Genomic DNA, 25985 nt, shown 5'->3' with positions numbered 1-25985 from the left:
AAAGGATAACTAGCGACCATGTCTCAAAAGTGTTTAAATAGTGAAAAGAAATCTTAATGTCAAAAATATTCAAAAACATAAATAAAAAAAGAAGTTGCTAAAATTGTGGAAAATATTAAAATATTGTTTTCGGACCTGAAACGAACTCATATGACTTAATAAGAGTTTATTCCTTATGCAGAAAGGTATAATTAGAATCATTCCGACATCGAACGTCAAACTTGTGCAAATCATGTCGAATCCTTTCGACGCGCGACTTCTTTTTCAATACACACAGCCAATCTTCCTACATTGGTCTCCTTCACCTCTGAAGAACTCGACTCCAAGTTCTCTTCTTGATAAAGAGTTTCATCTATTTGATACGCATGAATGTCAACAACATTGAAAGTATTGAATATATTCATAGAATCCGAGAGAGCTACCACATAAGCATTATCACTGATCTTCCGGGTCACTTTAAACGGGTCATACTTGTGTGGCTGCAGCTTGCTATAAATACCAACTAGAAACCTTTCCTTACGCAAAAACACCATCGCATCGTCTCTCATATTGAAAACTTTAACTTTTCTACGTTTATCTCGGAATTGAGTCTTTGAGCAAGGAAGTCTCTTTCTGGATAGATAGAGCAAGGAAGTCTTGAGTTGTGTGTTTAGGCAAAGAAGTATCTTTCTAGTTAGATTGAGCAAGGAAGTCATGAGCTGTGAGCTTAGGCAAGGAAGTCTCTTTCAGTTTGATTGAGCAAGGAAGTCTTGAGTTGTGAGTTTAGGCAAGAAAGTACTTTTCAAGTGTGATTGAGCAGGAAATTTGGGACTATTGTGTCTAAACAAGTTGTAATTAGGTTTTGATTATAGTGAAAAGTTCTTGTGTGACAAGGAAACTATACTACTCTCGTTATAGAGGAACCAGGATAATTTATGTATGTGATTTACTTATTACTTTTGCACTTTAAATAATTCTATTGCTGCTTACTCTAGCTTAGAATATGAACTTGGTCAGATTCAAAAGCTACTGATTCTAGAAAAGCAAAAGTTATCAAATACACAATTCAACCCCCTTTTTTGTGTATTTTTATCACCTTCAGATAGGAACTATGCAGGCTAGTGCAACTCGAACTTGGGAGTCCTTAATTACCCAACCGAGGGTGTATGTCTTCTCATGGGATTCCGTGGACAACTTCATAAAACTACAAATTTCTACGAGACTATATTCTCCGTGTTGCCATTATCATGATCAGATTACACACATTGTTCTTGATAGAATAATGGGTTTTAAACAAACTCTTATAAGGCCTTTCATCTTTGGATGCTAATAAAATTCTCTGCAACACAAAATTTACCATCTCGTCAGATTCTTCCTTTGCAAAATCAATCTGCCTTTGGACTAGTGTTTTACCCTTATGCACGCTGCTAGGTTTTTTTTTTACAAAACTATCCAACACTATCTATATCAACAAGTGTTCTATGTCCTTTCTAATCTTGTGAGACATTCAACTCCTATACACTATGTTGTCTAGTATGCTATCTATAACACTATACTGGATGTGTTTGTCAAAAAAACTATTGCATTTCTGTAACTCCATATGCCATAAACAGCTTCAGCACAAGCTATTTTCAGAAGAGTTGCTTTCCAGTCCTTCTTCTTAGTAGCCTCAACAATCCAATTGTATTCATCTATCCATCCCTCAATAATCCGCTGCTAGGGTTGTTAGTTCACTTATTCCTATGGTTGGAATCCCTGGTTTTTGCACTCTTTTCCTTATCGTCTGCTGATTCAATGTTCCTCTAGGAAGAATGCCTAAAAGATGAGAAATTTTAAGGATATTTCTCCATCAATTTTGCCTTCCAAGTTAGACTGGATGCCTCAACCACGGTTCATTCACTCTCTAAACCCGTCTTTTCCTACAAATATCTCTTTAAGTCACTGATGTATCGGGCCACCTTCTAGCTCTCTGATTCCCTCAATTCATTACACTAAGATAAACTGAGGAAATCAGTTGTGCATTGTATCACATTTCTCTTTCCCTAAACACATTCTACATCTTATAAATAATTTGCTCATAACCCTCCAGTAAAACTGCTCCAGCATCAATTGCTTCATTCTTCGCCAATTTTGACTCACCCTTTTGTAGCTGCATATCCCTATGGTAAATTATTGTTGCACATCCTCATCTTATGGAGTGGGAGAAATATTGATACGGTTGTGTTTTGATTGCTTGTCTGTTTACTTTCGTATTTTATCGTTGTTCAGTCTCCCTCATAGATTGTCCACGCATGATTCATATATTTTAGCATACATAAACATTTTGGTTATGTTATAACTTGATCAAAATGTTATAAGTCAAGTCTATAACTTTGTGGAAGAAAAGCTTTGCGCGTTTTTTTCAAATCACGTGCAAAAAGTGTTAAAATCATGAAAAATAAGTTTTTGAGGTATTTGATTTGAATCAATCATTTACACGTATAATTTGATTTGAATCAAATCAAACAGAATTTCCAAAATATTTCCAAAACCATTTGATTCGAATCAGGTTCTTCACATGATTCGATCAAACCTTTTTATGTCACCTCTGTCCAAATTGATTCGAATCATTCCTTACACATGATTCCAATCATGAAACTTTTGTGGTTTTTCATTTGATCCCTGGAGAAATTGATTTGAATCACATATTACACATGATTCGAATCACATGGCCTATGATTCGAATCAGACATTGTACTTGATTCGAATCAACTACAAATGGGTCAAAAATTTAGATTTTCTTTTATTCCACTCACTTGCTCATTTGACACATTACATGTTTTGACCTTGATTCGAACCTAACCAACTTTTTTCAAACTTTTGTGTGCTTCATCTCAAGCACATATATAAGCATTTAGTAAACTTTTTCAAGCAAGAATTCATAATCATTTTTGAAAATTTTCATAACTGCTTTGTGAAATTTTTCATAACTGCTTTGTGAATTTTTCGTGAAAATCTTGGAAACTCTTGCAATCAGAAATCTTTCATCATCAACGTCATTTCCTTTTCACATCTTAATTATGAGTGGATGTTAATTGACCAGCAGAGACGTTGTCTTAAAACTAATAGTTCTTTGAGATTTGTTCAAATATTTTCAGGTTCTTGCAAGTTTGGGATTGTTGTCACTGGTGCTGATAAATTCAATTGAAAAGAAAAAGATATTCTCTTCATAATTGCCTTAGTAGTGAATTGTTTGGAAGGTTACGGATAAGGCAGAGTTCTTTTTACATCTTTAGTCAATTTCACCTCTTAAGGAATCGGTACGATCAAGGGGTTTATTGCTACATACGAAGGCTTGGAGCAGCATTGGTGTTATATATTGGAAGATTGGAAGCGTTAATCGAGTAAAGATTACGCATAAGGGTTTGGCAAGTGGTCGTATATACAAGTCAAATCCAAAATCAAAGTTTTATTGTCTTCAGTATTATTACGGATAAGTGGTTGTATGAACTCTTTGTATATTTGTCAAAATCTAATGGAATTATGCAGTTACTTTTAATAGTGCACGTAGACTCACGCAAGGATGAAAGAGTCGAAGCACTTTAAGTCACTGTATCATCTCTTTCTCTCTCTCTCTCTCACACACACACACACACACTCACTCACTCACTCACTCTTTTATTTGCATTTCATAGTACATATGTGCTTAGGTTTACATTTTGGTAATATCTAATTAATTTGACAAGCTTAGGTTTTGTTTAAATTGGAAAGCCATTAAGAGCATTAGTGGTGATTAAAAGATGCGAAACATCGTGCTTTTAAAATTTGACTTATTATAAATTGCGTAACCACATCTTGTAATTAATTCAATTGAATAAATTGCATATATCATGTTTCCTCATCTAATCATTACGATATTTGTAAAGTGATTTGGTTTGCTACCTAATAATAGTCTATCGAGAGTGTGCTCCTCTCAAGGTCTTAGGTTTGAATCTCGTTGGGTGCAAATAATTCAGGAGTTAGGACAAACCATATTGAGCTTTGCTCTAACTTTAAACGGGGCCCTCGCAAGTGGATGGTAGGATTGGTCCCCCTGGATTAGTCGGTCACAAGACCGAATACCTAGATTTCAAAAAAAATTGTCTATTGAGTGTAATTTTACATTTTTGCTCTACAATCTTCCGCACGCAAATTCTGAAAAACCTCACATAAATTCTTAATTGAATAATTGGTTGAATTTTTGTCTTTAAGCCTATTCATCCCCTAGACTATTTTCTATTGCCATATTCACACCTAAAACCCTTCTTTTGCCTCTACCTCAAAATAGCAGGCTTATCCCACTAGCTTACTAAGGAATCGACCAAAAAGAGAAAACTCTTAAATTGTATTATGATAGAAGATAATTGACGGCCACGTCCAAAAAGTGTTTAAATATTGAAAAGAAACTCGTGACACGATAATACCCTAACAAGGATCTCCTCTAGAAGAGGTTTCTTGTATCAACCTGACGAGGTAAATGTCTCACATGTAAATACAAACCAACGACCTTAAGGTTTTGGGATAAAGATTCCTAGAATCACAGATCCCAAATGATAGTATTGTCGCTATAATGAAAATTCATTACACCACAACCCGCAAAAGGACCTCGTCTAGGTGAGGTTCTTACACCAACCCAACGAGGAAAACTCCCCGTAGGTCGATACTAACCAATGATCAAAAGAGTTTTAGGTAAAGGTTCCCAGAGTCATGGACCATATCCAAATTATTAACACAACGAGGGGCAGGCCCCCACCTTGAAGACGAGTTTGAACAGGCCTATTCTGAGTGGAGTCTGCATACCAATCCATGAGATGGATATCCCCTGAATTGATAAGATAGGACTATCATCTTAAGCCTATGTTTTTTTTCAATCTCGGGTTAGAGCTTTACACAGAAATCTCGACATGATATATATATATATATATATATATATATATATATATATATATATATATATATATATATATATATATATATATATATATATATATATATATATATATATATATATATATATATATATATATATATAATAAAGTAAAAGTGAAAAATAACAAAATAAAAGTAAGAAATAGAAGGAAAAATAACATGAATACAATTACTAATACAAACAATATGTTGATGTTAGAACATTTGGTTCTTAACTGGAAAATATTAGATACGTAGGATTCACAGTTTTTTGGCTAATCTTAGTATAAACATAGATTAGAATAACAATGAATACATACCAAAATAAATAAATAAAAAAACTCTTTAAAACATATAGGTTAAAGCTAAACACAGTACAGTCATTTAGGCTGAGATGGATCATAGATCTTTCAACATTGCTTTAAATGATGGATAAAAAATGAAAAAAAAAATCTAGTGTGGATTAGGTACATTGTGAATTAGGACAAACGTGTTAGAAATATTAACCGTTAGAACAAAATATGATAATAACAAAACAAAACAAAACAAAACAAACAAACAAAAATTCACTGCAGTTTTCACCTTTCAAATTTTTTAGTTGTTTAATTTTAATTTTTTAAATTTTTAATTGTGTGATTTTGATCCTCCATATTTTAATTGTTTGATTTTGATCTTAAATTTTTAATTATTTGATTTTGGCCCTCAAAAATTCAATTGTTTTATTTTATCACTTTAAGTTTATCCCCTTTTACATTTGATAGTTCCCTAATAACATGTGAACTAAATTCCTCTTCTATTTTTTCATTTTCTCTTTCTTTTTTTAATTTTATTCTCTGTAATTTTATTTTTCTTCTCTTTTTATTATTTAAACTTTGAATATAATATTTAGAAAAACTTAAATATTTTATTTAACTTATGTATAATGACAAATTATTTTAAAAAATACATATATCAGTATCCAATTAAAATAACAAATTCTTTAGGTAATAACTCCCTCATATTTAAATATAAAGTCCCAAAATCAAACAATTCTATTAGTCATATAGAATTTCAATTTTTTATAAGGGATATTGTATGCTTATCTGTTGTGAATTCAATGCCAAGAACAAAGTATAAAACAAGGAAGAAGAGGAAAGAGAATAAGAAGAACACAAGAATTGGTTATAACTGTTATTCTTTCACTTTCTCTTAAAACAAGATTACAAGTTTACAAGAATAACGAATAACCTCTCTCACCCTATATTAGGTTTTGCAGCTTAGCAATGATGAGAGACTAGTATGCTATTTATAATAAAACCTAACATACTAACTAATGGGCTTTTTCCACAATGCCCATTACACAAGCCAACTTAATAAACAAGCTAACTTAACAAATTAGGGTTTAAACACTAAAACCTAATTTAACATGCTAACAACCCTAGCATCTTCGACACAAGCATGTGAACAACCTTCGACATCATGCTTAACCCTGTCGAACCAAGAAGCTACCCTTCGGCCATACTAGAGTTCGATCCAATATCTCACATTATCCGTATATTTTAAGTTGAATGAAATATTAAAATATCACATTCAAAGTTTAACTATTAAAAAGAAAAGAAAAATAGAATTATAGAGGAGAAAATAAAAATAAAAGAGAAAAAGCAACAATAAAAAAACTTTAGTCTACATATAATTAGAGAACTATCAAATACAAAAATAGACAAACCCATAAAAATAAAATCATACAGTTAAAATTTAGGAGAGCAAAATCAAACAACTAAAAAAATGGGGACCAATTGTCAAAACTGTATTTAACAAGAAGAAAAAATGAAGAAAAGAGCCATCATGTACGATCATATGGCTTAAAAAAAACAAAAACAAAACAAATTAAATTAAATTAAACTAAGAAATCTAAAAAATTAAAAAAGTTTGAAAAACGTGAGAGTAGAAGGGAGTTTTGTTTTTGTCCTTTTGTGGTCTAATTGTTAGTGTCCCCAAAATGATTAGAAATTATTGCTTTTTATAATAGAAAGTTAGTTAACTTGAAATGGAAAATAATTAAGACCAAAATAAAAATTAACAATTAAAATATTTGGTTTTCATTTTTTTTCAAAAATAAAGATAATCAAATCAAATTTTCAATATTAATTGACTTGGATCAAAAGTTTGAATAAAACAACTACCATTTTTATTTTTATTTGTTTAATTAAAATGGAAAACGTGAAAAATACAATATTTTAAAAATGTATAATTTAAAAATACAAAAAATTAAATATAAAAGGATTAAAAATACCTTTTTTTGTGATTTTGAGATTTTTGCAAATAAATAAAAAAATTAGAAACAAAATAAAATAGGAAAAAAATAAAAAAAAATGTGGGATTCAAAGTCAGGATCTCTCGCTCTTGTACCTTCTTATTCTCAAGACTTTACCAAATAGACTATTTCAATTATTTGAAATAAAATGGAATGAAAAATCATATAATGATAAAAAAAATATCCAAATAAAATTGTGGTATGCCTCATCCCCAAATCTGTTACGAGGGTATTATGAGTGTAGTAAAATGAATTAGTTGAGTTAGTTACTATAGTTAGTATGGTGATTAAAAAATTGTTAGAAAAATGGTTATGAAGAATAAAGATTGTTAAACTCCTAACCAATATTTTTTATAAGTCTATATATAGCTTCTCTTTCTTGTGTGTAAACACTTGATCATTAAATGAATACAATGTCAATAAAGATGAATCAGAGATTCACTTCATCAAATCTCAATTTGATTTTCAATAATGGAAAACTAATGTATAATGTAAAAATATGGTAAATCACCGGAGTAGATAAGATAGGTTTATTTTCAGATCACACAAGATGTGTCAAACTGATCACCAAAAAAAAACAGAAATACAAAAACGAAAACCAAAACAATAACAACAAGAGCGCCTAGAAGAACACCAATAGAAAAAAATCCCAATTAACTTAAAAAGTTATCCCTACAGAGAAACAGATTAGAACCCACACAGAGAAACACTAAAAACCACATTTCAAAATTAAACCCAAAATCAAGACAAAAAAACTTGATTCACAAGAGATTCAAGGTAGAGGATAGGGTTCTAATATCAACCAGAGAAAGTGCATGAGGTCACCTTTGATCTACCTAAAAACCATTTCCAAGTCATAACAAAGACTTTTCTCCTCCACTTCTTTCATAATTGTTGACACACCAGTAAAAATATCATCGCTACGCATCATCTAAATAGACCAGCCAACAAAATGGCAAGTTCTAGAAAAACCATGCTAGACTTAGCCCTACCACCAAAAGAGAGGAAAAACTCAAACATAAATATATGATCACCAGATAAAATGACATACCAACTCAAACATGAAAAGAACTTATATCATACTAACAAAGTTAACTCACAAGTGACAAAAAGATGAGACTCCGACTCAACCTAACCCCCACAAAGGAACGGGGGATCTCATCTAGATCAACAATCACCCCCTATTTAAACGGGTTTTCTCTAGATAAAAATGTATCTTGCAAAAGCGACCAAGAAAAGACTTCAACCTTAGAAGGAATCCAGTTAATCTAGATGAGAGAAAGGGTCGGATCCTCAACAAGGTAAGAGGAAAATAAGAGTTATTAAGGTTTAACTGAGTATGATAAGAAAAAACAACAAAGAATATAACATATCTTCAATGAATCTAATTACATGTAACTATATTCAAAGAGAGTAAAGCCTTTAAGAATAGAATGAAGATTATCAACAATTGGTAATTCACGAATAAAAAAAGGTTTCCACCACCTTAAATCCCATGTTAGATTCCTATTTTCCCACAAGTTGGTTTCTCCCACTAACTCATCAGGTTGATTAAAGATGGTAAACATCCAATGGAACTTATTCTTAAGAGGAATGGATCCAACCTATGGATCTTTCTAGAAATAAGTCTAGAGGCCTGGTTTCATTTTTATTTAAGATACCATCAACAAATTAATAAGTAAGATCATCCTCTTTGGACCCAATATGAGACACACTTTTTCACTAGTTAGAACTTGGTTAGAAGCCCATGGCCCTCCACCTGAAGAGAAGAAATAACTGAAGAAAAATATATAGCAACTAAAATATCAAACCAAATACCAAAAGCACCTGTAATTAATATCCATCTCCATTTATATGGTGGGGGTTAAGTTAATCAGTCAGAGATCTCAAACCTCTACCCCCCCCTATTTACTCTTAGATTTACACATTGTCTCTCATTTGACCCTAGAGATCTTAGCACCTCGAAACCTTCTTTGATTTTTTACCATCTTTTTCTAAACCTTCACATTCATCTTAAAAAAAGAAAATAGAAAATAGGGATGCCATTAAGCACTGAATTAAGTAAAACCACTCGACCACCAAAACTGACATATTTGTGCTTTCAAGAGTGAGGTGTCTTGGTTAGAAAATTAACTACTGGGTCCCAAGTAGTTTCAAACCGAGGATTTTCCCCACGGGAAAACCTAGATACTTAAAGGATATGGTTTTAATCTTATAGTGGGGAAAATCACTAGTAGAGTCCAAAAAGATAGAGTCCACATTAACTCATATAAATCTACTCTTAAAGAAATTAACCTAAAGACATGAAGTCATCTCAAAACCTCTAAGGATCCCTTAATACTCCACAAGTTCTCAACTGTATGGACCGCCAAAAAGAAAATATCATTTGCATACTAAAGATTATAAACCACCAAATTAGAGGATCTCACTCTCTACCCGGAGTAAAGCACGAGATCCATAACCCAAGAAACTAAGCCATTAGGCCCCTCAACAACAAGCAGAAAAAGAAAATAGAATAGAGGATCCCCTTGCTTCATACTCTTTTTGATGGTAATCTCTTTAGTTGGACACCCATTAATGAGCACCACAAGATTTCCAGAAAAATATAAGCTCTCATCCAAGACTTCCACTTATCATTAAACTGAAACCTGATAAACATATAATTCATAAAACTCCAACTCATTAAATCATACATATTCTCAAAATTCACCTTAAAAATAAGACAAGCTTTCTGTGTTCTTTTTGCCAAGTCAATGACTCATTCATAGCTACAACTTCATCAACCAACAATATTTCTCTAATAAATGTCAATTGATTAGTGGAAATAAGCTTATCTATTGTCATTCCAAGTCTAGTAGTCAACACTTTAGACACCAAATTATACAAAGATCTCATCGGAGATATCGGCCAGAAATCTTCCAACAGAGTAAGAGACTTAGATTTAGGGATCAAATTCATAAAATAAGAGACAAAACTACAAGGTAGAAATGAAAAATAATGAAATTGATCAAACATAATCCCTGATCATCCCTAATTAAACTCCATAACCTCTTTAGAGAAGAGAAATTAAAATCATTCAGTTCAGGATTTTTCTTACTCTCACATTGAGACATCACAACATAATAATTGTCGCATTTGTAAAAGAAAACAGTTTTTAAAAAATATCATTTTAAATATTAGATATAATTCTATTTTAATTATATCACTTAATTAGTATTAAGCACATTTCTTCCAAATTATTAATATTAATATTTTTTGCTTTAGGTTACTGGGTCAATTAAAGCCTTCGAACACTCTCGATTTGAAGAAGGTGAATAACTCCATGTCTACAAGTTATATCCTTTCAGACATACATGTCTCACACCACCGCGAATGAGCAAGTTTTAAAAACTAATTCATAGAGCAAACACGACCATGAAGATGATGTTTACAAGCTTCCACCCCAAGGTTGTATTCTTCTTCATAAATAGAGATGACTAATATGTCCCCTTTCAAGCAAGGGATAAGCCGTTGGCTTAATGGGATGTTAACATTATCGAAAAAACTGAGGCAAATGTTTTGACATTTTGAGGAGTGGATTTCCCAATCAGAACCTGAGCGCCTGAAGATTGTAAGTATGTTTCCAAAAATAATAGCGAGACAACCATGAAAGGCAGGAAGAAGGCGACATGAAGGAGCAGAGAGGCGGAGCACGCTAGCCGTTACCGGCAAAAAGTATCCGTTAAAATAACACCATTTCAAAGGAGGTTGTCACCTAAAAGATTAATATTAGCTTTTTCAAGTGAATTTCGTCCTTTATGTCAATCAGCACGAGAATCACCTAAATGTCAATCTGTATGAGAATCACCTAAGTAGTAGTATTATTTAGGTGATTAAAATTCTCATCAAAAATATTTTTGTTCCTCCATGTCCACAAGTGCCAACATGATACCATAATTCAAATGAGGATTGCATGTTTGATCAATATCTTTACAATAAATCTCTTTAAATCTTTTCCATTTCATTACCCAAAGTCTTTTATTGAATTTGACAAAAAAAAACAATAAATTTTTTAATTTGTATAAAATAATTAAATGCGATAGTTAATATAAAACAAAAATAAGTTATAATTTTTTCAACTATAAGAATATTATTTTCTCTCCTATCTTGCTACACCCAAATCAAGGTTTGCCTCACTCTCCTATTTTAGTTAACTTAATTTTATAGAATAAAGAAACACACAATATATATATAGTTAGTATTGCAACAAGTGAAAAGTGTAGTTCAACCTATTTGGATTTTTCTTGGCGTGAAATCCGCTTAGATTGAAGTAATTTTCACCTCCAAACTCTTTTATCATTGTTGCTCTGTGAAAGAAAGAAAGAGACATTATCATGTATTGTTGACATCAATTTGCATCTTAATCAAACATGCACATAAAGTAAGCAACATTTGTGTCCCAAAGGTGAGAAGAATCTAGGCTAAGAGGTTCTTGCATTTCATTCATAATAACATGCAAGTCTTTGAAATTGACATGTGAAGTGACAATTTTGGACAAAAAAGGTTGCAGTAAAGATCAACAAAAACAGGCCCACAAGCCTCTCATTTCATGTCATTTGGACATAAAGTAGATCAAAGCCCAACTTGTTGACCTTTGTGTAGGCCCAAAATTATTCATTCATGATTCAAATAATTCCACTCTATTCCTTTTTCATTAAAACACTTGATCTATAAGAAAATGTAAGACAATTTAAAATTGGATTCTTATCTTCCTTTTTAAAGCATCTAGAATGGGTGTTTAAAGGTTACTAAACTTCTTATTGGAGATTGAAGAAGAGAAAGATAAAACTAAATTTTTATAAAATTAGTCTCACAGTTAATTATCTTAGTCTATTAAACATTATTGATGGTTAAGTGTTTGACCTTTGTTTTCTTCGAGTGGTTAAAATTTTGAGTTTTGATTTTTATTTGATGGCAAAACTTTTGTTGACTTATTTGAAATTTTAGAAGGTTGCTCCCCAAGAGAGGAGTTTCTTCTTGTTTTAGAGAAAATATTGTAGAGACACCAAAAGAAGATTGATAAGATCCAAGAATTGGTCTAAAACTTCTAAAAGCTATGCACTTCAATTGCAATCAATTTGAAGTTTACTATTTTTTTTTTACATTAAGAGTGTGTTTTGAATGAGATGATTGAGAATTTTTAAGCAATTCAAAATTCTAAGCAATTTAAATGATTTAATTAAAATCTATTTATTTTTAAAAAAATTGTTTGGATGGAGCATTAAAACGATTCATTGATAAATTTTTGGAATCATTTCATAAATTTTAAAATTTTATGGCCGAATTTAAAACATGAAAAATAGGGATCAACTTGTAATTTTTGAAAATTTGAAGGGATTGATTTAAAATTTTGAAAATTATTAGGGATTTATTTACAATTTTCTAGAAAAATTTGGGGTGAATTTAAAATTTTCTTAAAATATGAGGATCATCTTGCGAAATTTGAAAAAATAACAATAAACGATTTAACATTCACGTTATATTGAGTGAATGAACAATTTCAAATTTTTTATTTTTTTAGTGTCATTTGAAATTCCTTAAATTTAACTTGAATAAAATATTTCAAAAATTTATATTATTTTAACGATTCTCCATATTTTTCATCTAAACAATAAATTTTGGTCGAGTCGTTTTAAATTCTCTTAAAAAATTATTTTTCCTCATTAAAATGTTTCATCCAAACACACTATAATTGTATTTTTGTTGATTACATTTGTGTTGTTATTTCCTAATTAGAAGTGTTGTAAATGCCTTCCAATTTGAGGCGGGTGTTAGAGATATTAGTTTTAGTTCAAGTTAATTACAAATTGATTATATTAGATGAGAGTTAGTTATTAGTTGTAAGTTAGTTACAAAATATGGGGTTAATAATACTCTTAGTTTGTATAAGTATGATTGTATCATTTTATGAATTAAATTCTCATTTTGATCAATAAAAAGTTTATAACATTCTTTTATATTTTCCCTTTTCTATAGTTTTTATGGATTCTATCAATAATATTAATAAAGACTAACATAACAAAAAGACATCGGCCACAATTATAAATTATAATTGATGCAAACTATTAGAATAACCACCAAAAATTAAAATCAGGGATTTTTTTCTTAGGCTTAAGTCACCACCGCCTAAAAATATTTCCTTTACATTGGCTACACGCTACCCAAATCATCTAAAAACCGATCCTAACATCTTTTTTAATCAAATGCGACCCGCAAAAAAAAAATTTATAACCAAAGGGATTTATATTAAAAGAGCATAAGAGGTGCTAATCCAAAAGCATACAAAGAAAAAGGAGATGGAAGTAAACAACTACCATCCCCACCAACCAACAAAAACTAGACAAGCTCAATACAAGAGGCAGGATTAACACACCAATCAGACCAAACAAGGTTGTCACTCAACTTAAAGAAAGTGATAATTCATTCCCAAGTTAACAATTTAATCATCCCCAAAGTATCGATATTGGGAATCTTATTCAAAAGTAACCTCCATCCGAAAATAGACACCTTACTCGGAATCTTAGTTTTACATAAAGAAGATAACTCCTTAGAAACGTTTTCATTCAAGCCTTGACTCCGAGAGTCACCTTCTATAATCATCTCATAAATTGCCCTAACCGAAAAACTGTTAGGATTCTTCCACCAAAAAAACAAATCTGAAACTCCAATCACGGGCTGCACCGAATTGATAAGTCTCAACAGATCCACAAGGGACTCCCCATCATCCTCATAAGAAAAGCCTTCACGAAATTTAATTAACCAAATCCAAGAACCAGTGTTCCAAAAGTCTTTGTCACTAAATATCTAGCCAATTTGCTATGGTTCGCAATGAATCACCAAACAAATTATAATTTTCATCATTTTCACCTCCACCATAGTATGGACTAAAAGTTAGGATTCGAAACACTATAGTGGACAAGAATGTTCTTAGTAGGGAGCCAGTTAAGAAAAAGAAGTCAAGTAAATAGAAAAACTTTGAGAGAGACCTAACTTGTTACAAATGATTGACTTTATTGTCGAAGAGTATGGTTAAGTCGCCTAATTAATAAATGATAACCTCCATTGATGGAGTACCCTTCTTCGGAATCAAGCCAGCATTCTCATTTATCATGAACATGTATTTGCAAACTAAAATTAACCAACGCCAAAAAACACTCCTCCAATATTTCCTTCTCCCAGACAAATAAATGCCTTCTCCCTTTCCAATTATCTCAAATGTTCCCTCACCTATTCCTATCTAAATATGGTCATAAAGCCTTGTAAACCTAGCACCAAAAAATTCATCTATTTTTTTAAAACATGTTGTTCTCCTCGTTGCTTAGAATCCTCTTACTATTGGCATCAAACCACCCATCATCACTCACAGGGGTGTGCATAGTTGGTTATTTTCAAAAACTAAAACATAACCATTTTAAAATTATTTAATGTTAGAACAAGATTTGTTCTGATCAATATTCTATGTTTTGATGATAACATTATATATGAATTTTGTATAAGATAATGTGGTACTCTAATCCTTTGCATTTTCAATTTCAGGAAATATATAAAGAGTGTGCACAAATCAGCTCTCAGAAGCAACTCACTCCGAAGGTTCTGGATGGCTACATCAGAACATGCTCTGGCAAGACATCAGAAGATGATCAAGCAGAATCAGAACATGAACTGAAAGCATCAGAAGAATGAAAGTCTGAAGAACAAGCTCTGAAGTTCTGATGGTATCACGCTCAAGCTCTTCAAAGTCAGAAGACAAGAAGATGCTCTGCACCAAGCTGTTGACTCTGATATTCAAACATTTTTACTCACAAAATTTGAGTCCAGAAGAAAGTACAAGATGAAAGACTGAAACGTCTAATCTCTGACTAACAAAAGGAACGTTAGAAGCTACAAAAGGCAAAGTCAGTAAAAGCAGGAAAAGCAAGGCTCGAGGTAGTTGACAAAAGTGTGAAACATTAAATGCAGAGTTGTACTATTCACGCAAAGCATTAAATGCTCCCAACGGTCATTTCCTCTCAGCGCCTATAAATAGAAGTTCTGATCAGAAGCAAAGTAGAACACTTGTGCATAATACTGAAACGCTGTCAAATTCAAATCTCACGAACTTCATCTTCAACCTCACAAACTTTTGTAATATTTAGTGAGTGTTAAGCTTAGAACTTAAGAGAAATATCACTGTTGTGATTACAGCTTTATTAGAAGCAATTTTACTCTTGTAAACATTATTTTACATTGTTTTTAAAAGGTTCCTAGAGTGATCAAGTTGTGATTTGCAGACTCTAGAAGACTTAGAAGGTCTCTAAGTGGATAACCATTGTAATCAGTTGGATTAGTGGATTAAATCCTCAGTTGAGGTAAATCACTCTAAGGGGGTGGACTGGAGTAGTTTCGTTAACAATGAACCATGATAAAAATAATTGTGTTAATTGTTTTTATTTACAAGTTTTTGAAGTCACACTTATTCAAACCCCCCATTTCTAAGTGTTTTTCTATCCTTCATTTAAATAGTTTGGAATTATAACCATAACCATATTTTAATCAAAACTGATTATAAAATCGGTTATAAATTTGATTATGATTATATAATCGATTTTTAAAATAAAAAAAAAACAGTTTTAAAAAATATTTTCTTTACATTGGCTACACGCTACCCAAATCATCTAAAAACCGATCCTAACATCTTTTTCAATCAAATGCGATCCGCAAAATTTATTTATTTTTTTATAAGCAAATGGACTTATATTAAAATAGCATAAGGGGTGCTAACCCAAAAGCATATAAAGAAAAATGATATGGAAGTAAACAACTACCATCCCCACTAACCAACAAAAACTAGACAAGCCCAATACTAGAGGCGGGATTAACACACCAATAGACCAAACAAGGTTGTCACTCAACTTAAAGAAAGTGATAATTCATTCCCAAATTAAAAATTTAATCATCTCCAAAGTATTTATATTGACCAACATCCCTCCCCCCCCCCCCCCCAATTAAAGAGGATTTCATTCCTACAACACCAAATACTCCAACAAAAAGTCAAACTGAAAAGCCATCTAGTATTCACAGCAAAAAGAGACTTACAAAAAATCTTAAGAGCAATAAGACGGTCAAATAAATTATTTGAAATAGCGAATACATCAATATGAAGTCAATCCAAGAAACTACTCCACCATCCTAAAGTGACCGAACAATTCCCAAAAAGATAATTTGTATCCTCCTCCGCCAACAAACACAAAGGACGAACCAAATTATCCTAGCCGAATAAAATACCCCGAGAAGCCAAATTCTTCCAATTGGGAATCTTATTCAAAAGTAACCTCCATCCGAAAATAGACATCTTATTCGGAATCTTAGTTTTACATAAAGAAGATAACTCCTTAGAACGTTTTCATCCAAGCCTTGACTCCTAGAGTCACCTTCTATAATCATCTCATAAATTGCCTTAACCAAAAAACCGTTAGGATTCTTCCACCAAACAAACAAATATGAGCCAGTTAAAGAAAAGAAGTCAAGCAAATAGATAAACTTTGAGAGAGACCTAACTTGTTACAAATGATTGTCTTTACTATCGAATAGTATGGCTAAGTCACCTAATTAATAAATAATAACCTCCATTGATGGAGTATCCTTCTTCAGAATCAAGCCAGCATTCTCATTTATCATGAACATGCATTTGCAAACTAAAATTAATCAACGCCAAAAAACACTCCTCCAATATTTCCTTCTCCCAGACAAATAAATGCCTTCTCCCTTTCCAATTATCTCAAATGATCCCTCACCCCAACCCAGTACATCTTCACTACTAATATATTCCTATCTAAATATGGTCATAAAGTCTTGTAAACCTAGCACCCAAAAATTCATCTATTTTTTCAAAACAGGTTGTTCTCCCCGTTGCTTACAATTCTCTTACTATTGGCATCAAACCACCCATCATCACTCATAAGGGTGTGTATGGTTAGTTATTTTCAAAAACCAAACCATAATCATTTTTAAATTATTTAAATGGTTTGGAATTATAATCATAACCATATTTTAATCAAAAATGATTATAAAATCGGTCATAAATTTGGTTATGATTATATAACCGGTTTTTAAAAAAAATCCAGTTTTGAAAATTATTTTTTCCGAATTTTTTTTCTTTCAAAAATAATAATTTATTTTGAGAATTAAAATATTTGGATTTGGATAATAACCAGATTATAATTGAATCCAAAATAATTTAACCGGTTAATAACCATTTAATTATATCCAGATTATATGAATGGATAATCAAGCCATTAATAACTAAACTAGTTAATAATTATTCAATTATATTTGAATATTTAAAAGTGATTTGGAGTTGGTTATAGACTTGAGCATCACAACCGAATATTTTGTACATCCCTAATCACTCACACCAACCTCATTCTAACACCGATCAAATCCCTTCATCATTTAGATGTCTTACTATCTCCTCCCAAAATTCTATCACCTTTCCTCATCTCATATTTTGCAACTAGCACCTTAAACCATAAAACCTTTGTTATATATACTCCACCACCATTTTATTTTTATTTTTATACTTGTCACTTTTATAATTTAAATTTTCATTTATTTCAAATTTTAACATTATCTCTCTTCAATTATTTATTTATTTATTATACATGTAAGAATTAAAGAGAGAACAAAGAGAAGCAGTCATATGGTAGAGCCACGGATAAATAGTGGCGTTTGCAGAGTAAAACACAAGGAATTTTTCAAGACAAGATTTTGGAGGGAGGGTTTGGACAAGCATAATGAGGTGCAAATGATATGTAGAATAAGATGGCTCAAGAGATTATAAAAGTGGCTAAGGAGATGTTGGATAAATCAAGAGGTTTTGGACCTAGAGGTAAAGAATCACGGTGGTGGAAAAGTGTCATGGGTAAAGTTAAGGTAAAAAATGATTGTTTTAAAAAGTGGTCTAGTTGTAATTCCGAAACTTAGAAAAAGGATTCTTTTAAAGAGTGATCTATATGTAAAATTCATAAACTTAAAAAAGTATAAGAAAACTAAGAATGAGACCAAGAAAACGGTGAGTGAAGCAAGAATCTTTAATAATATATATTATGATAAATTTGTCGCTAAGATGAACATCATGCTTAAATTCAAAAATATTCCTTAATCTGTCATTAATTCAAACTCTAAATCTATCATTAATTCCATTTTAAAGAGATGATTTTTTAATGATTTTTTTTGCGTGATATTGTCTCACATTATAATCATCTCTCTCACATTAGTATTAGTAGAACTAACAATGAACCGAACCAACTCAAAAATAGTTCGAAATTCGATCCGAAAATTAAATTGTTGAACTAGGTTCATGAATCAAATGAGTTGAATATGAGGTAAAAACTAAGTTCATTAACTAAATGAGCTGAACTTGAACTATACATAGTTCGACTCGTTAGGTTCATGAGTCAACTCGATTATATATGAGATAGATCATATTGTCTTTAAGAGTAGGTTTAAGTATTTGCTTCAAATCTTAGTCCCATATTTTTTTCACAAATGCTAAAATTACACCAAAAATGATATCAACACCGTATTTATATACTCTTTCATGTACATTTGTTTTTAAATTTTTTTTTTTTTGCCTTGTGTTTTGTGCTAATGCTTACCATGCTTTGAAAAAAGCTATGTAGATAGATTGTAGGAAAATTGAGTGTAAACATAGCATGCCTCATTTTCCTTTTAGTCTAATAGTTTTAATTGATAATTTATATTCTTAAGTGAGCAAAATATTTTTAAAAATAATTATACAAATAAAATCAACTCGTATAAATTTCAATTTAATGACTTTTATTTTATTTTTCGACAGATTTTATTTTTATTTAAAAATATATTAATTTAAAATGTCAAATATATATATATATATATATATATATATATACTTTAAAAATTACTTTTAAGTCCGTGAAACAAGCGAGTTGAACCTAATGAGATAAACCTAACAAGTTGAACTGAGTTGCTCGTGAACTTCTAACTAATCGAGTTTGAGCTGAAAAAAGTTTGTGATGAACTCAAACTTGACCAATTCTTAACGAGTCGAGTTTGAGCTAGAAAAAAATTGAGATGAACTCGAACTCGACCACGACCAATTCTTAACGAGTCGAACTGAGTTGAGGCGAGTTCAACTCGAATCGACTCATTTCCAACCCTAAATATTAGTATGTTAATATATGATTTATTTAATTAAATAAATGAATATTGGTAATTATGTAGATTAAATATAACTCAATCTAACTAATGTTATATATTTAATCAAATATAAGTTTACTTTTGAAATTTTAAAACATGAGTCTTAAAATTTTAGTGGTTCACTTTCTATACATATTCATTTGCCCGTATGTTATGTGCTCTCATAAACTAGGATGAGGCTTCAATGACTTTGAAATGACATAATTTTAGTGACTTTAGTTCGTTTTCGTGATAGAAAAAGTGAGGAAAAAAAAAAAGGAAAATGAGAGGAGAGAGATTGAAGTGCAAATGAGAGAAAAAGGCACAGTCATAGTGACTATGACTTTGGCGCTTCAAAGTCACTTAAGTCTTTTCCCATAAACTATGGGGCTTGATTAATTTGGATCCTCTCCTTCCCTCCTTCCTTCTCTTTCACTCAAGTAAGTGTAAATTAAAATAGATGATTAATAAAAAATTATAAATTAAATAAGAGAGATGAAATATAAGAGAGAGATAGAGAGAAATTAGTGAAGGAGAGAAGTGGAAAGAAAAATTGAAAGGAGAGGATCCAAGTCCGGGGCCTTGATAGTTGAAAATGGTTGATAAGATAATTTCATAGCTTTTAAATTAGCTAATGACTAATAAAATATTTGATATAGCTTTTAAATTAGCTAATGACTATTAAAATATTTGATTGAATTTATAATGTTTAATAAGCTTAGCAGTTGAAGTAACTTATACTTGTAAAACTATAAAACTGACAAATTATTCTTTACAAACATTACTCTTAAATTTTAAAATATTTACTATATAAAGGATCAAAGTGTAAGAATATAATAGAAAGGAAAAGAACTATAAAAACCAAAGTACTTAACATTTGTAAATTAGGATATCAAAATAAAACTAAATAAATTTATGACTCATTCATACAATTTTGGTATGTATCAGGATTAGTAGATACTAGTAGCTAGCTTGTTTGGTTTGAATGAAGTGTTTTAGTAGCCGTACTAATAGAAGCCAAACATTGTGGTAAAAGAACCTTCAATGCTTTCATTCATGAAGCCGACAATGATTAAATTCCATCTCATCAATGTCTGCTCTACACTAGATCTTCTGTGGTAGACCAGTTTTGGCATTAAACACAGTAGTTACTTCTATTATTACTTGTCGGTCATTAATTTTGTTTCAAAATTCATAAACAAACTTAACTTACAAAATCTAATTGCATTCAATTTGAAAATTTAATTCTTTCAACAAAAACTGTATCCATTAGATCACATTTCTAATAAATAATCAATCCAAAGTTTAACTATCTGAAACAAATGTTACAAGCTGTGTTGCAGTGTTTTGCTAGCAATAGATATTACAAACAGACCAAATGGCATTTTTCTAAAACATGCCCAACAAATTACAAGAAGCTTTTGCTTCAAATCAGAAATAAAATAACTAAGTGGCCAAGGGAAATGAAACAATGAAGAAGGAAACCCAAAAAAAAGTGTAAAAATAAAGAGTACAAATTCAAATCAACTATTGAATTGGTGTGATGACTCTACCACTTCTGCTCCATCTTTGCTTTAAAGAAGAAAAAGGAAAAAGAATTCTCAAATCTCTGATGTACACATAACACAAACACACTGAATTTTTAATTTAGTCTCCACCGGGAATCACAGCAGAAATCCAATCTGAAGTTGTCGTTTGAATATCGGTTTCAATATGAGGAGAAACAGATACCGGAGTCACTGCAACCTGTTTCTCCAAATCATATACAAGAATCCATCAGAATGAGAAGGGGACAAAATTGGTACATGTATGACAGCACATGAAGATACTTGTATAGTTGCGTGCAACTGCCAAGAACGTATATCAATTGAGAAAATAATTTAATGTTCCAACTTACATATCCACTTTCAAGTGCTCTGTAATCCAGATCTTCATCTTCTATTTCTTCCTGCTGCTTCTCCAAAAACTGAAGGTACAAGTAGAATGTAGCTAAGTTCACTTACACATAATGTATGAAGGGAACAAATTAAAAATCTAAAATACAAAGAACGATAAAACTCATGGTTAAAAACTTAATAAATCTTCTCAAGGATGAAGGTAACCTCTCTGATAATCTATTCTCCACAAACTGGTATCATCTAAACTTAGTTAGTGTTGGAAATAGATTAACTTCGATATTAATAGGAGTTGTACAAGATGATAACAAACTCTAATCAAGATCCCCCTCATCCTCCCATTTACCTCTAGTCTGAAGTATTTTTTCACTCTGTTGGTATCAGGTTTTCCTGCAGCTCCAGTTGATTCTATAATCTCCAAATTCTTTTTCTGTGTAGCTAACCGACGAGCTGCACCCTGAACAAGATACGAATTTTAATATCAGCATCGACAGTGTAGATGCACTAAAATCCCTCCTAAGACTAGACAGAAAATATCAACATAGCACATGCTTTGTATATAGTGTGGAATACTTACAGCTGCAGATGCATCTCGGCCAAGCTGTGCAAACTGAAGACCTAGGCCACCTTGTGGGTTGGCCAAGAAATGACCAGTTGGATAGCGGCTATTTGAAACAGCTAGCCAGTTTGGAGTGGATCTCCACATACTTTGCTTGGTCAATTTGAAACCCTGTCAATAAAAGGATACCACTGCATCAGTGTTAACAATATGCAAGAAAGGAACAACAAAGAAATCATTTGTTCATCCAATTCCAATGGCCAACTAGAATACTTTCATGCACACTTGATTTTGTACAATATATAACAAAAAACCTAGAGGGCTAGAGTATTTGCACAACGCAGTGAAACATATAAAAACAAAATCATCCGATTTATAATAAAACTTACACACCTTGTTGCTCAAAGGTGACCTCGGAATTTCTATATTTAGAAAGCACTCTTTGGGAAAAGTTCCCTTTTCAATATCCCTAATAGCTGCATTTATCAACGGTAAACAGACTTCTACTGCATCCTTGAAATCAGTTTCTTGGCTTTCATCCTTCTTCCTATAACAGGATAAGATACCACCAATTCACAATCATTAGCATGAAACCCTGGTCGAAACCAAAAACCAAATGTCCAGAATCATCAACTAACCAGTTTAATGATATTGATAATGATGGTACACCACATAACAATGCTTCCCTAGCTCCAGCAACAACCCCCGAGTAAAACCTAGAGTATTTCAAAGCATGGGATACAAAGATACACATCTCAAAACGAAATCAATACATGCATAAGATTACAACATGAAAAGTGGGAAAGTCAGATTTACATAATTTATCCCTAACTTACGTGTGATGACCGCAACTTGATCCCCGGTTAATCCCACTAATAACCTGAAATTCAATTCAATTCAAATCACATCAAATCACGATGCATATATATCACAGCATTTCATCATGACAACAAACACAGACATGATTCAATTTACATTTGTAAGAAAGAAAACAACAATAAATGCTAACCAACACAGGCTTTGACCACGAAAACAATGCCCCAGATAAAGCCAACGAAACACAATCCACCGGAGTTCCTGAATCATCATAAATTACAAATCAGAAAACAATAACAAATTCATTTCTATTAGTAGTATCATAAATAAATAAAAACTTTTTTTTTTTGATAAAAAAATTTAGCTTTTCAATTTGAATGAAGCAGATTTAGAAACAGATTTGAATGAATGAAGATTATACCCGAAATCTCAAAAGCAAAAGCACCATTAACTTTAACCGAACAAGCTTCCACAGTTTCTCGAAGCGTAACAGAATGCCCCGAAACAGATTTATCCCTAAAGCAACCATTTCAGCAACTAACAAAAATTACAAACACATTCCACATTATTCAAATTCTATAACAAAAAAAATCAAAAATCAAAAATCAAAAATCGATTTCTTAAACAGAACGCACGATTGAGGAACGCAAATATGAACATTGTAAAGTCCCTGAAGAACGAGAGCTTCAACTAGGTTCGTAAGACCCGGCGATTCAACTCCCTCGCTATTCGTGAGCAACACAATAGGTTTAGATTCATCGAACTCGACGGGTTCGTCGGCGGAAGACGAAACGGCGTCGTTAGGTTCATCATCTTGTGGTTGAGGATTGGTGGTTGATTTTCTGTTGAGAAGTGCTTCTTGGAGATTGGAAACGAGGCCCGGGGGCATCATGGTGAAACGACGTCGTAGTGGAATGAAAAGAGATAGTGAAATTGAATTGGGAAATTGGTGGAAGAAAAACCCTAGAGAAAGAGAAAGGGGAAAAAATTGAATTGGATAATTGAGATGGTGTGAGATGATGATAGAGCGGTTCTAACGGCGTTTACCGTACGAAAACGAAACACAAGTTGATTAGTGTTACTGTTATTATGATTAAACTATTAATTAACTGGTTAATTAGAGTGAAAATGAAAGGATTGATTGATTGATCAAAGAGACAAAGTAGGAAATGAAGAAGGAACGGTAATCAAATTACAGGTTTAGGATGTGGAATAATGTTGTTAATAATTAATATGTTATGTTGAGCTTTTATTAAGAATAATTAATAATTAATAATGTAATTAATAATGTAGTATTTATATACCAATGTTTTCTGAAATGAAATGTTTAGTGCTAATAAAAGTTAAACAATTTTACTTCCTTTGATTCCGGAACGATTATTTGCTTTAGTTTTATAAAATAAAAAGTTTTTAAAAATTTAGATTGTACTAGAGCTGAGCTATGGTCAAATTAATTTAACAAGTCAAGGTAATTAGCCTTTAGAAGGTTTCAATGCGTCCCACTTTATCTTTGAAAGGACCCATGTGCTAGTAAATAATGTCAATTTAAGCTTTAAGGAAAGTTTTCACATGTGGATTTTAAAAAAAAAACCAACATTAAAAATCTACCATGGTTAAATTTTACATTTAGTACTTAAAATTTATTTTTATCTACTCAGTAAGAATTTTGATAGTTGAATTTAAAATTAGTCAAGTTTCACTCAACAAATAAATGTTAGGCATGTAGAATGACACTAATTAGTTAAAGCAAGTGTAATAATAAATGTTATTTCATCTGTTTTGATATGAATTTTTGTTTTAAATGTTGCATCTATCTTATCGATATCTTCTTTAGTATATAAAAAAATTGTGGAAGAGAAATCAGGTTTTGATAAATATTTGATTGAGTTTCTTAGGTTTTGTTTGCGAGTTCGGAAAGGGAGAGAAAGGCTTCCGAAATCAAAATTTTAAAAAAAATATAAAAAAATATTTAACATTTTTCGAAAAAATAATTTTGTTTAGAATGATGTAAGAACCATTATCATTACTAAATTTTTAATTTTCAGAATACTATAATAACCTAAAAGATATTTGGAAAATTTATGTAAGTCCTCCAAAACCCTCCTACAATACAATTTTTGAGTTCCCCCATTTTATGGGGTTCTTGGTGTTATGAATAAAATTAAATCATTCAAAACCCTCCTTCCCAAAATCTTTTTATTCTTTTCACTCAATTTTTCCTATTTTTCAAAGCTCTCCCCTCTCTTCCCCTCCAAACTTGCAAACAAAACCTTAAGAAATCTTTGGTAGAGAACTTGGTGGAGAGGAGGATCATTGAAATGCAAGTGATTAAGATACATAGGGTAATGGAGATTTGTTGACCTAACATGACATGCAACCAAAAAAAACAATTAATACATGTTAATGGATCACAAAGCCAAGTTAAGTAGTTAAGAGTTAAGCGATGATGTGTTCTAAACTACATGATTTCTTTTTAGCAACAAATTAATCACAAATAATTTGTAGCTTATGGTTGTATAAATCGGTAAAGAATGGTTTATAAGTCACATAAGTTGTACAAGGAAGAAGCAAAATGTGATTTTAAATATCATATAGAATTTCAAGATAGTTTACTTCTAACATTTCTCTTATTTGATTTTGGATTTGAGAATCATAGGTGACCAATTTAAAATATTAGGTTTTCTAAGGAAATATGTAGAAGTATTCAAAGACCTAGTAAAAAAGATAATAAAAAAGTGCTTAAAAAGGAAAAGAGAAAAAAATTAAAGAAAAATAAAAAAAGGAAGGGTGAAGAGCGTAAGATTCGGTTAAAACTATTTATTTATAAAAAGGAATCTAATTATTTGATAGGGGTATCACTTAATTCATCGAGAAGATCAAGATTATCGTCAAATCTAAAAAAATGAGCTTTGATATTCGTAAGTCGGGATAAGATTTAACATGACCACTTTTCTCTTTTATGGTGCAATGATAGCATTATTTACGGATATCCTCTGACTTTTTAGAGGGAACTGCCCTCTAACTTTGTCACTCTCTCTCTAACATCATGTTTCCTTCTCTTTTTCTTCTCTTTCTCACTTCTCTCTATCAAAATTGCCTAAAGTAAGGTAAAGTTAGAGACTTCGAAGTAAGAGAATCTATTTCCCAATATTTACATGCAATAGTTATCGTTATACTTTATAACACATAATCTTAAAGCTCAAGGTCAATCAATAGGCAAGAATTTGTTTAAACCTAAAAATAAATAGTTCATTCGTCGAAATTGGTAAGATGTCAAATTTAA

At 31.4% G+C, this 25985-nt stretch overlaps 1 protein-coding gene across 1 annotated transcript; it reads right to left on the bottom strand.

Moving 5' to 3' along the window:
- Positions 1–20711: 20711 nt before the first annotated feature.
- Positions 20712–23881, bottom strand: LOC131621768 (uncharacterized). The gene is made up of 10 exons (XM_058892812.1): positions 23338–23881; positions 23124–23218; positions 22896–22963; positions 22723–22766; positions 22525–22602; positions 22280–22433; positions 21905–22057; positions 21674–21784; positions 21330–21398; positions 20712–21178 (listed from the first exon to the last, which is right to left on the bottom strand). The coding sequence occupies exons 1-10, from the start codon at positions 23592–23594 to the stop codon at positions 21080–21082; spliced, it is 1128 nt and encodes a 375-aa protein (XP_058748795.1). The 5' UTR covers positions 23595–23881; the 3' UTR covers positions 20712–21079.
- Between the last annotated feature and the right edge of the window lie 2104 nt (positions 23882–25985).

This window comes from Vicia villosa, unplaced genomic scaffold, assembly GCF_029867415.1.
Source record: "Vicia villosa cultivar HV-30 ecotype Madison, WI unplaced genomic scaffold, Vvil1.0 ctg.000011F_1_1, whole genome shotgun sequence".
In the NCBI taxonomy this organism is placed as follows: Eukaryota; Viridiplantae; Streptophyta; class Magnoliopsida; order Fabales; family Fabaceae; genus Vicia; species Vicia villosa.
The sequence above is the reverse complement of the archived record's forward strand: the minus strand, read 5'-3'. Positions and strand labels throughout refer to the sequence as shown.

What these genes read in the sequence shown, in the direction of transcription:
- LOC131621768 (XM_058892812.1), bottom strand. Translation starts at nt 23,594, where the DNA reads ATGATGCCCCCGGGCCTCGTTTCCAATCTCCAAGAAGCACTTCTCAAC. An exon ending in CGTGGTCAAAGCCTGTGTTG is followed by an intron (nt 22,767 to 22,895) that starts GTTAGCATTTAT and finishes ATTGAATTTCAG; the next exon opens with GTTATTAGTGGGATTAACCG. An exon ending in GCCGAGATGCATCTGCAGCT is followed by an intron (nt 21,785 to 21,904) that starts GTAAGTATTCCA and finishes TATCTTGTTCAG; the next exon opens with GGTGCAGCTCGTCGGTTAGC.